Source organism: Pezoporus occidentalis, unplaced genomic scaffold (assembly GCF_034315485.1).
Source record: "Pezoporus occidentalis ecotype Australia unplaced genomic scaffold, CSIRO_AGI_Poc_V1 ctg252, whole genome shotgun sequence".
In the NCBI taxonomy this organism is placed as follows: Eukaryota; Metazoa; Chordata; class Aves; order Psittaciformes; family Psittacidae; genus Pezoporus; species Pezoporus occidentalis.
In genome coordinates this window covers 481036-493857 of record NW_026914416.1, presented here as the reverse complement: position 1 = coordinate 493857, position 12822 = coordinate 481036, and the positions used below count along the sequence as shown (strand labels likewise).

The window sequence follows — 12822 nt, the reverse complement described above, 5'->3', positions numbered from 1 at the left end:
ACTTTGTTGAGACAAAATTTTTTCCCTAAGGCAAGCAATACAGCAAAATACAACAAAATCCTAATCTCACCTCCTAATACATCTCCTAATACATCTCCTAATCCCACCAGTCTCAAAGACAGCTGGCGGAAAAAGGAATTTTTGACAATCTGGCCACAGAAAACATTAACTTCCTCTGTTGATACTGACTTCCCTTCATAATCATTTTTGAATGTCCATATATACATAGAGCCAGTTTGGATTTTTTTGCTCTTGCTATCCTAATGTCATTTTCTCTTTTGGCTGTCTTAGACTCTGAGCTATTTGTAGTAGGAATTTTCCATGCTCACCATTGTAACCCAGGCCTAGCCAAATTTAAGACACTTGTCTGTTATCAGAACGATTTCTGTGACTAAGTCACTGTTTCCCCTTTGATCTCTTGAAGAACTCACACACGAACTTGCTAGAGTACCATCCTTTACATGCCCCCCCCCCAGTACTTAAGAGAGCTGCTCTTTTCTTTATTTCCCCATTAAGTCATATATGCCTGTAGGACATCACTGTGTCCTCAACACCTCAGATCTAATAAATAAATCTCACTTTAAAGCATTCAGACCATTGTAAGTTTTTCCTTCTCTTAGACAAAAAATACCAGAAATACATTTCTAGTCCTTACATTGAAACCTCATGAGATTTTGAAAATATTATTAGCTAGAGCTAAACACAGCTTTAGGGAATGTCCTGGAGTTTTCCAACATATTTCCAATGGCATCCAAGAGTTTGGGCAGGTTTTAGTTGCTCACACTCTTTCTGATTTAATTGAGACAAAAGTGGCATATGGATTGAAGGAATACTGAGCAAGGAGTTCAGACGTGGACTACAGAAGCTTACCAGAACTCCTCAGGAAAGTTTTAGTCTGTAAATCCACCTGCAAATTTATCAGAAGGTGCATATCTTCTCATGAGGGTCTGATTTTAGACAAAGAAGTCTCCCTGACAGCATTTTGAAACATCTGCTCTAGGTGAGTAACAAGGAACAAAGGTACCTGCTGTGCAACTTCTACCCAGCACTCTCCAGGAGACTGGAGGGTGTTATTTTTCGGAGAACCAGCTAGCTCATCACAAACTATCATTCAGCACTTGAATGGACCAGTCCTCTAGCCCTGACGTATCACAAGTACCTTGCTAGGTCAATTACATTAAATGCATCAACATTATTGACAGAGCAATAATTTTCAATTTTTGTTTGGCTTTTTTTTTTTTTCCAATGAAAAGAGCAGTTAACAGAACATGTGCTCAGAGAACATTTTAATAAAGTTAACAAACATACACATTTTTTTGAAAATGCGTAATTTCCATTAATACCAACCAGGACAGTTATCATTTACTAGTATCTGTAGTCTATACAGATTTCAGAGATTTCTTATAGTTACAGAAAGTTTCTTATTTATGTGAGATTATCTGAAATTAATATTCTCCATGTTCTAATTTCCATGGAGACTTTGAAATTGAAATTTTATTTCAAGTTGGCAGCACCAAGTGCCATGATAACTCTGGGATGGTTTAGTCAATCATAATTTCTTAAATTTTTTCTTTTCATAAAGCTTGACAGCAGCTGTGCAATTTTTCTTGGATGTAGACTGTATCGTACATGAATGTTCTTACTTCAGGCTGGAAATGAGTAAGCTACACTGCAATGCCACATACACTGTATTGTAGGGTGTGGGATTTCCAATGATTTAAAAAGTAGGACTATCCCAGAATTTACACAATGTTGTCTGCATTTGTTTATAAATTCAGTTGTCATTTTAACTGATACTGACATGTTAAAAGGTATTTAAAAACTATTCTATTGCTCTCCCTGAATAAGACGCTGCCATTGGAGACTGCACCCCATGGTAGAGACTCACACTGGAGCAGTGCGTGAAGAACTGCAGCCTGTGTGAAGGACTCACATTGGAAGAGTTCATGAAGAGCAGTCTCCTGTGGGAGGGACCCCATGCTGGAGCAGGGGAAGAGTGTGAGGAGTCCTACCCTGAGGAGGAAGAAGCAGGAGAGACAGTGGGTGGTGAACTGACCACAACCCCCGTCCCCTGTCCCCTTGTGCTGCTATCAGGAAGGAGATAGAGAATTCATGAGTAAAATTTAGCCCAGGAAGAGGGGATGGGTGGGAGAAGGTCTTTTTACGATTTGGGTTTATTTCTCATTACTGATTTAATTGGTAATCAATTAAACTAACTTCCTAAAGTCCTTCCTGTTTTGCCCATGACAGTAATTGCTGAGTGATCTCTCCCTGACCCTATCTCAACCCACGAGTTGTATTTTCTCTCCTCTGAGGAGGGGGAGTTATAGAATGGCTTTGGTGTCCAGCCAGGGTCAGCTCACCACAGGTGGGTTTACAGACTGCTCCGCATGTTGTAGGGGAAGCTCAGCACCTATGGAGTGACATATCACAGCTATCCATTAATAGTAAAAACCACCATTCTTATTCCACTAATAATAAACCCCTCCATTCTTATTTCACTGTTGTGCTTTGCATCTGATAACTTTTCAGTTCATATTCCTATAAGACTAGAAGCCAGTACAATGTTGCTGTTTCCTCCTCAACAAACAAGAGGCACCTGCAGTTTCCTCATCTTCCTATTGGTAATGTATAACTGCATCTTCACCTGGCTACTGGGAAGAGCTACATTTTCAGAGAAAGTTGACAGAGCTGTGAAAGCAGGACAGGCAGGACCTAACTCTGACAAACCCTACAGGAATCACTCTAGAGCCAGCAAAAAAAAATATTTACTTCCATGACTACATGTCTGAAAAGCTGGGTTTTCTCCACACCAACTGCCTGTGTCTGCTGATGCCAGGTTTTTTTACGGTGTCTTTCTGCCAACCTGCTGAAAATAACATGCCTTTTGGATTCTGAAAGTGGAAAACATGCTACACTGCTGCATTTTATGCTGACGGGCAAAATAGACACTACTTAAACTTCCCAACCATCCCAGGCAGGTTGCCTGGCTTAGCCTGTGATAGACCGAAGGCTAAGCAGAGCACCTCCTCTTTTATTTTCATTTTCTAATATGGCTTTCACCACCTTGGCAGTGGTAAAAATAATATCACCCAAGACAAGAAGAACAAGATGGGAGGAAACACAGCTTAATTAAAAACACAGACCTCATGCAAGTAGAGGAAAATCCATTTTTAAACGAAGAGAATCTGATTCCAGGCCACTTTGGAAACCACAGCAGATAAACAGTTGCCTTAAACTGGGTGAGTCAAATTCTTCATTTTATTTTAAAGATAAAAAATGTTGTATTGACTCAACTGTGAGCCCATACAGCATTGATGTGAATCCAATTCCATGATGCATTAGCAAGCAAAAAATTGTGGTGTCACCACAAATGTTATGAAGCCACTCTTTTGAAAACATAAAAGCAGAAAAACAGATTTACACGAGCCAGATGCGCCAAGTTAGGATTCTTTTCTTTCTTACTTTTCGTTTGAATAATAATGAGTAAAGCTCTCTAATTTGAGCCCATGATGCTTGTTTGCTTTATTGCTTATTAGTATGACATAATGACTACATAAAATGGAATGATTACAGGTTTTAAAATAAAATAACTTGTTTGACTGAAATAATTCTGTGCATCTGTTTTTCATTTTCAATTTTGTTCATATTGGTAGTGCCCTATTTTCATTTACTCATACCTCTGGGATTCAACTTTTTGCTTCTATCTTTACAGTCCTGGTATAGTCATTACATGGTAAAAGGGATGGGGTGAAGCTGCAGCAAATGGCGCAAGGATACAGTCCCTTCCTGGAAAGAGGATTTTGTGGCGAACCATTTCTCCCATAATGCATCCCACAGACCATATATCCACTAGAATAGCAGAGACAGGGAAGTGAAGAAGGAGGGAAAAAAAGAAAAGTTAACTACAATATTTCACTCCTAAAGGAGGGGAAAAAGAGCAGGTTGATCAGAACAGTACAGTTTGTTTTGTGGTTTTGTTAGGGTTTTTTTTTCATGTCTTACCAAAAAAATAAATAAGTAAATAAGTAAAAGCTGTGTCAGTCAGATTGACAGTAGTTAGTAACAATGGTGGAAAAAGTTTAAAATCAACTTTTTTGGGAAAAGGCTCACAGATAGCAAGTAAAGAACAAGTAACAACTGCACAGAGTCATAGTATACACTGAGTTTATGGTCAAAAAAACAGGTGTTTTTTTTTTTGTTTGTTTTTTTTTTTTTGGTAAGGAAAAGATAACAACAAAAAACCTCAGGCTAGACAATGATCAACTGGAACAAATCCTACTTGCAACCAGGCAGTTTCTAGGTTTTGCCATGCAGGACTGAGTCTCCTTGCAGCGGTACAGAAGAGGTTCTACTCACATAAATAAAGGCTGTATAAATACCACCCTTAAGGGTTATTTAAAACTGCTGCTTCAAGATCTGTACTTGTGTCCTAGGTACCTATCTATACATACCTGTACCTACATACCAACTGGAAAGAACTGGAGAGTGTGACCTGTGTGGACTCTGTTTTTTACTGCATACTTAAATGCTAAAACAACCACTTTGCACAAGTACCATCAAGAGTAAGAGCATTTATTTTCCTGATCCTGCATTTAGCTTTTAGATGCAATATGCGTAGTTACATTATCTGCTTGACCTGGCTGGTTTGGGGTATTTTTGTCATCTTACAATAAAAAAGACTAGATAGATAGTGACACAGTATGAACAGAAAGAACAGACCTGCATTCCATGTGAAGGGGAAAAAACTGTTTTTAAATTCTTTAAAAACTATGTTGTTTCTCAGCTTTGAGTCCTCATTTTGTGGTTATGCTTGACCTACACAACCAGTTTCTCCTCTTTTTCTTCCCCTTTTTATCCTCCAAAAGCAATCCAAACCAAACCAAAGAAACAAACAAACAACTCATTTCTTGGTAAAACAAAATAAAGGTGAAATGTTCCATTTGGGAAAAGGAGGGTATAGGTACCAGGGGCATGGGACAGCAAGAGCATGCCTGAGGCAGTGGCAGAGTTTTCTTCAAACTGACAGTTATGGGACCTTCCACAGAAGGGCAGCAAACTGATGGTAATTATGCATCTTTAGCCAACCAAGTGCGGAAAGAAAATGAAAGCAGTGAACGGTCCTTATACAGGCAGTATATGCAGTAAGAAGGGGAAAAAAGGTAGGGGAGCTTCAGTAATGTGGCAGCATAGGCCAGGGCAGGGAAGCAAAAACCAACCCTTTCTGTTGACTTCCTTGGGAGCTGGATCAAAGCCTCCAAGCAGACCAGATCCTACAAGGAGAAAGCTGACCTTCTTTTTAAAATATTTTGTTTTCTTTCTCTGTTTACTTTATTTTGGCTTTGTACAAGTTGACAGAATCATTCATCTTGAGCCAGATTCATTGCCCAAGGAAGTCAAAGGAAGTCTCCATGTTAACTTCAGTGGGCATTTGAACAAGACCTTTGGATGTGGCAAACATTCTTAGTACCTTCCCAGCTGTGTACTTCATCACAAGAGTGTCTAACTTTTTCTTGGTGTGATTTTAATCATGTGAAAAACAAGTGCTTTTTCTGTCCTTTCAGGGACAATAACAACAACAATAGTAATCATCTACTACATGTCTGGAGAGGAAAAAAATAAACACAAAATAATTCATTTCAGAATAGAAGGAACTCTGGATTTTGACAAAGGAACCATCTAAGCATGCTGAGCCTAGTTCAAATCTCTAACAGCACTTATAAAAATTAACAATTACAAAATACTTTAAGGAAGATTTTTTTTTTAAGAAATTATTCTTTTCACTTAGACTGTGCTTAATCATCCTCTACTTTTTAGACTTTAATATTGAAATGTGTGCTGTAAATTCATAAACATTACAAATAATTCTTGCAGACTTGCTAATTTTGGAGAACTTTTTGTTAGCATGGCTTTATTGTGTAAGTCATGAAATCAGCACCCAAAATCAGTTCAATGCCCTTTATAGGATACAGCTGGCTGCTAGTAAAAGTTCTCCTGCAGGTTAGGTAACCCCTTCAATGTAAATTACATAGAACACTTTTTAACAAAAAAGTGGTTTTGACATTTGCTGTGTTTGTCATTGAAAATTTTCCGTGTCAAACAGACCACTGGTAGTTTTGACAACAGAATCTGAGTCCTAGCTGGCCTACCTGGCACTCAGGTGCAATTCACAGCTATGTTACAAAATGAGAATCACTTATTAAGTTTTCCCTTCATACTTTGCAAAATGTGAATTCTTCCTTACCTGCTTCTCTATAGTGAGCACCCCCTACCTGCTTTTCACAGTCTTTCCAGGGATCAAGAGGTATCCAGATCCCTCACGGACTGTTCAGAGCAAAATCCTATTTATTTCTAGTGAAATTACATACAAATCAGGTGCATGTTTTTTTTCGCTTCAGCTAAAACACATGAAAACTGTCAGCAAAACCTGGGAGTTTAGTTAAACCTACCATAAAGATAGAAGCCATTCCTGATATTCAGATTGAACTCCAGATACGGAGAAATTCTGGGAGGGTTAGGATTCCCTATTTCAGCTAGTATCTCATCTTCCCTTGAACAATTCAGAGACCCAGACTCAAATTTAGAGCACATCATTCATTCAGCAATTTCAGTGGTTTTCACACTGTTTCACAGACACAGAAGCCAAAGAGAAAGAGCTAACTGTATTTGTTAAGTTCAACCATAACTAAGAACAAGGTTCTTAGTACTCTGCAGCTCCACAGCGATACATTCACCAACACAGCATCCCAAATACATTCAGTAGCTGCAGTACACAACAGCAAGAAACTGCTCTAAATGACCTGCCTTTTAAATTATGACTGTCATTTCCCATTATGTTTTCTTTTTCTCCTGGTGCCCCTTACAATTGTAGAGGTAGACCTTCCACTTCAGGTCATACTGTGCTTGCTACGAAATTGCAGCCCTACCATTCTCCTTGTAGCCCATTCCCAAGATGACCTCTGGTGCTCTGTAGTAACGTGTCACCACATAGGGAGTCATCATGAAGCTAGTGCCCGCAGTCCTGGCCAGTCCAAAATCCAAAATCTTCAACGTGCAGTCCGATTTTACCACAATATTACTTGGTTTTAAATCCTGCAAAAAGATAGTGAAAAGGCATATGACTGACTTTCATAAAGCCAGGCATAGCTGTGATATGAACTGATATTTTAGGTCAGATTTAAAATAGAGTTTTACTCTCCTGATACTTACAGCTACTATCAAAAATACTTTAAAATACACAGCAAAACCTGGCTACTGTTTCTCTAAGCAAACTCTTCTGGGAGATGGTCTAACTTTGCATACAGTGGGGCTTTACCTGGATCCTACTGGTGTTAAATTAATTGCATTTAGCAGTTCAAGAAACTAAAATGGTACTCTGGTACTAATCCTGAGTTTCTGTGTTTTTTTTTTTAATGCTGTAAGCCTAATAGAGACATTCCAACTGTATGTGTGGAGATTCCTTAATGCTTCATTTATAATAATTCAACTCATCCTTTGCCAGTTGACTATTGGAAGCCAAATCTATAATCCTTTGCTAACCATATGACATGCTAAGAAAGGAGACTTCTGTATATTGTAAAGCAATGTCCACTTTGTAAACCATTTTCTCAGCCCTCGTTTTCTTCCTCCATTAATGGAAGGAAAACATTTTTTGATTGTTTTTTCATATGGAAATCCCAAATTAGTACAAGCACATTTCAATAAAGATGATAACTCAGGATATTTTCAATCTGTTCAGAACTGCCTCCTGCCCACTGTCATATGAACTGTTCCGCATGTCAGCAACAATCACACCTCTGGCTTGCACAACCAGGTACCACATTCTTATCAGGCACAGTATTCTGACACGAAAAGCAAATGAGAGGATGCAGAAGACTTAGCAGTCTTTTAATTTGTTTTGCATATATAAATGATGGCAAATGCCAATTCCATACAACCTAACATCTGCAGATCCTGACCAAGCAATACTTGGACCACAGTGCATCAGTTCAAAGTGGCTGAATGTCATGTGTGGTAAATGTAGCCAGCTGCATTTTCAGGACAAATAACACTAATCCACACCTTTCAGAGATCATAATCACTTTGAAGATTTCAGTGTTTATTATTTACTTTTAATAATCACATAATCTTTTAATTGATTAAATTTACAAATAATCTCATTCCTAACACAAACACAAAGATATCCTGCTAAGGGGATGGACCATGATTCAAAAGTTTACAGTAATTTTTCTGGGAGATAGGGCTTTGATCCATAGTACACAAGAATCTCAAGTGGTTTCTAAAGTCTTTATGATGATGTCACATGCTTTCCTAAGTTTTAAACCAAAGACCCCTTACCCTGTGAATAATTCCTGCAGAGTGAAGATGCTTGATACCACAGAGCATTTGGTACAGTAGATAAGACATACGTTCATGGTCTAGCTCCATCTGAATGACCTGGCACAGATTGGCATCCATTAATTCCATTACCAGGTAACTGAATGAAAAAGCAAAGTCATAGTGTTATTGTCTGTGTTGAAGAGGAGCCACAGCATCATCTCAAATAAGTAACAATGTCTTCTTGCTCAATATTCACTTTATTTCTAGGGACTGGGAGTAACACAGCTGGAGACCGAGCCTACTCACAATGCTATCATTGTGGTGGTTGTTTCTCACTACACCATCTTATGGCAGAGATACCATTACTTTAGCAACCCAGCAAAACAGCTGGATTGCTGGCCCTTTCTTGGTGTATTCCCCATGACAGAGACTATACCCTACATGGACAAACAAGCAGCAAGACACTGAAATGTGCAGAAAACAGAAGAGTCACAGCATCAAATGTCGTGACTGTTTGGCCTTTGACCATTATGAGGAATGGCTACCACAGTACATGATAGGCTAAAATACGCAACCCCATCCGAAATGTCCCCAAAACTCTTTCTAAGATTTCATGACTTCACACAATTCTCATTATAACTAATTGACCTTGTGCTTCTGATAAATAAGCTTCACTGACAACTTCATTAGCCCAATCCCCTTTAGCAATAAATATTTTAAACACATTAGCTCATTTCTTACGAGACATCCCACAAGCACAGCTGATTCGTAAGTGTAACATTACATTAAAGCACTCTCACACTCCATTTCAATTTATGCTGCATGCCTTGTCTTTTTCTCCATCACTAGTTCCCTCCTTTTCTCTGCACAGGTCTGCAGTGACAATGTTATGAGAGAATTCCAAACACCAAAACCAGAACAATAGTTGCCTGACTTCAGCCATCTCTCTCTGTTATCACTACGGATACTAGATACAGAATGGGAATACATTTCCATACAGTGTATACAGAATAGGGGAATGACTAAAAAATAAAAGGAGTACAACTGTATAAATCACTGAATGTTTAAAATTTCATTCAGGGCCAGTACATACTATGCACAGTAGCACTTGTAAACTAGGGCAGTGTTCAGCAGAGTTGCTAGTTGTGCTCAACACCTAGCACTAGTCCCCCAGGCAAGTAATTTCATGCAGTTCAAGGTTATATCAAAACAAATATGAAATGAGGAAACATTTCACTTCAGTCTTTTTTACAGGATGTTATTTCAGACTGAAGTGCCACATATATATTAGGGAGTCACATAGCAACCATCATTCCCCTAGCAAACTAATAACACAAAAGCAGACCCTTTTAACTACTCAAACTTCTTCATCTGCATCTGAAGACAAACACAAGCATTGACCTCTCAAGAAAAGCCATCAGCTAGGTTTGCACACTATTATGCTGCTTAGGAAGTCCTGTATTTGTCAACTTATAGCTGTCTAAAGTGCTCTCAGTATGGGTAAGCAGGGTATCTGTCTACTCACAGTGTAGACTACACATGATCTTCTTTAGGGTGGCTTATAACATTTGCCTTTTGAGAAGTTATTGCATTTCAGGTACACTATAATCCCCTCCCATCTCTAAAGCTTTAGTTTAATTACGGCCTGTGTTACTTACACATCCTGGAATTCCTCCAGAGATTTCTGTGGTGTGAAGACATTTAATAAACTGATAATCTGAAAAGCAAAATACACAAAGGATGAAGAGAACAGATAAATGTAAGCAGCTGAACCCGTTTTGAAGTATGTGTTAAAGGATAAATTCTGTTTTTTCACTGCTCAATTTACACTAACACTTCTCACTTTATGGATCAGTAAAAAGTCAGCAATATTCAAAATAAAATACTGCAGATCTCTCAGATTTCTTCTAAGTGCGCTTGAAATGGCTTCTGAGACACAGATTAGCAATGATCAGTGACAAACCAAAATGCTAAGGGTGAGACAGTCCTCTGAATTTTGAAGTTACAGGTTCAAAGACCAACTTCAGCTCAGTCTAGCACAGCAGTCCTCATGCTACAGCCAGAGATTTCTTACATATGAAGAATGTTTACCTGAGGGGACAGATAATAAAGGACTACCTTACTAAAAATAAACAGAAGACCTTCGCTCTTTTTGATATGGCCTCAATTCCTTTGAGGGCACATGCTCACATACGCTGATACAAATCCCATTATGAGAGGTACCACTTTTTTGGTAGGAGCACTTTAAAATGCTAGGCACATTCTGGGCAAACACATTTTGCATACTGCAACTCCTTTTTGTCCTTTCTTTTTCTTTAATTTGTTTTGTGTTTTGTTTAAATGGGCTGGGCTGTTGAAAGATACTGGTAGGAATGTGTGAAACAGCACAGAGGTAAAACACGACCTCACATGACTGAATTGCCCATGTTTTTCTTATTGCATATACCTCTAGGCAACAGAGGTAGAAGATGTCAGCACAGCTGCCATGAAGGCAACATCTGAATGCTTTCCTCCCCACCTGCATCACCTCTCTAGGATTTTCTCTTTTTCCTCTTGCCTCCACACAGGCGCCTTTACAATCCTCTCCTTCCTCTGCACTCCTCTGTAAAAGCAGATTAAAACTCTGACTCAACCAGTGTTGTGGTGTTATCAGTTTTATGCAGCATTTATAAAGTTATATATTTAAAGTTAATACCACTCCCATTGCCCTCTCTTTCCAGTCCATTAAAAACATGAAGTGAGAATGCATCATTCTCTGCTCTGCAGGGAGAGCTACTCACTCATCCCTGCTTTTTCTTTCCATGTGAATTTGTGATTGAGAATAAGTAAGTGTAAAATCTCACCTTACATCACACTTTTTAAGCCCAATTCTCTTCACATAGGGAGAGACTCATTTTTAGGATATGAAGCAAGACTAAGCATGTAGCAAACTGAAAAAATCACTCCTAATTAAAAGGAAAGGGCATCAAGTTACGGCACAAAGCCACAGCAGAAACTGAGGAATTGTAGGAAAAATAAATTCTTGGGAGATCCCTCAACAATGCAGTGGGGCTATCCTACATACCTCAGTACAAAAAAAGAGAGCTTATAGAATGTCAGGCAGCTCGTTCTAACTAATAGATAGGTATTTACAATTAACATAAAATCCATGGAATAAATCTTTTGCTGCAGCATAAGAACAGTTTCGTTCATTATGGATACTAAGTGTTATACAATAGGTAGAGGGTGTAAGAAGCATGAAAGTCTGGAACCTGTTAGTGCTATTCATTTCAAAAAGAGCACTGTGATTAGAAGGAATGGCACAACACGTTGAGGCTTCAGAGTCCTGGTTTACACACATTAGCTTACACACAAATATGTGAGAATGGAAAAGTGCTTTTGGTTCTTAATTTTCTTTAGCAGTTTTGCAGCAACCTTCACCATGACAACCCCTCATCTTGTAAAATCTGTACAACGCATCTATATGACTAGTTTTCAGAGGAACTTGAGAGCAAGGAGTCCTCTCAGCTTCTGCATGGGTGCACCAACTCAAGAGACAGTCCCTTTGAGTCACAAATCCCAGTGATAAGAGGATGGAGCCAGGATTTCAACAACCATTTATGCATTTCTGGATAAGGAATTGACAAGAATGTATCCTGCTCTTTCCCCTTCTATCCCTCTAGCCCTACTACCAGCACTCCCATTTGGCATAGCCTTTAAATAAACATATGGACAGATCCTTGGTCTCTCATATGGCCATTTAGTACCAGAAAGACTGTAGGCCTAGAGCTGAATTTGCCTTTCATTTCTTCTGCTTTAAAAAGGCACCCAACGATATTAACAAACCAAATACATACCACTTCTCTGGTTACCTATGGAAAACTTACATTTTTATGATTCACACACTTCATGAGAACCAGCTCCCTGTAAGCTCGCTTGGCATGAGTTTGGTTCTGAAAAGGTCTGCTGAGCTTCTTAATGGCCACGTTTCTGTCAAGGACGGCATCATATGCAGCACTGCAGTGATCACAAACACAGGAGTTATACATCTTAGAGAATATCCTGCATTTCTTATGGCAAATTCCTGAGCCTCAAGTCAGCTATTGCCTTTTTTTTTCCACTGAGAAAAATACTGGGACAAAAGAAGGAGAGAGTTTCTAATGAGGAAAAAGACGTCAAAAGGAAACATGTACCATCACAGTGGCAGAAGACAGCATGCACCACTACTTCTGACCTTCAGTTTGTAGGAAATTAACACTCATTTTCAAGGGATGGGGAAAAATATAATTAAGTAATTTCACATAAAAATACAATAGAAACTGGATGAGACAAAAAGATATTTCATAAAGCAACTCTCTGTGCATTGGGTACAGCGGAGAGGCTTTTGCTTTTATTAAGGACACCTTCACAAGCAGCTCAATGAACAATTACCTACTTTTATCTAGGATAAAGTTTGTTTTTTCGTTATTATATTTCTAATGGAATAAAGTAATTTTATCATTCTTTGAGACCATATAATCCAAT

General features: G+C 38.7%; 1 protein-coding gene across 7 annotated transcripts in view; it reads right to left on the bottom strand.

The window, feature by feature from the left end:
- Positions 1–12822, bottom strand: part of MAPK10 (mitogen-activated protein kinase 10) — a 145579-nt gene that overhangs the window by 34006 nt on the left and 98751 nt on the right. For 6 of the 7 annotated variants that reach the window (XM_062623437.1, XM_062623430.1, XM_062623435.1 and 3 more), the window contains 5 exons: positions 12186–12315; positions 9978–10036; positions 8338–8476; positions 6927–7092; positions 3781–3852 (listed from right to left, as the gene is read on the bottom strand). In XM_062623437.1, coding sequence (XP_062479421.1) covers positions 3781–3852; positions 6927–7092; positions 8338–8476; positions 9978–10036; positions 12186–12315 — 566 coding nt within the window. The remainder of the gene's footprint in view (positions 1–3780; positions 3853–6926; positions 7093–8337; positions 8477–9977; positions 10037–12185; positions 12316–12822) is intronic. The other variant, XM_062623431.1, reaches the window with a different exon arrangement.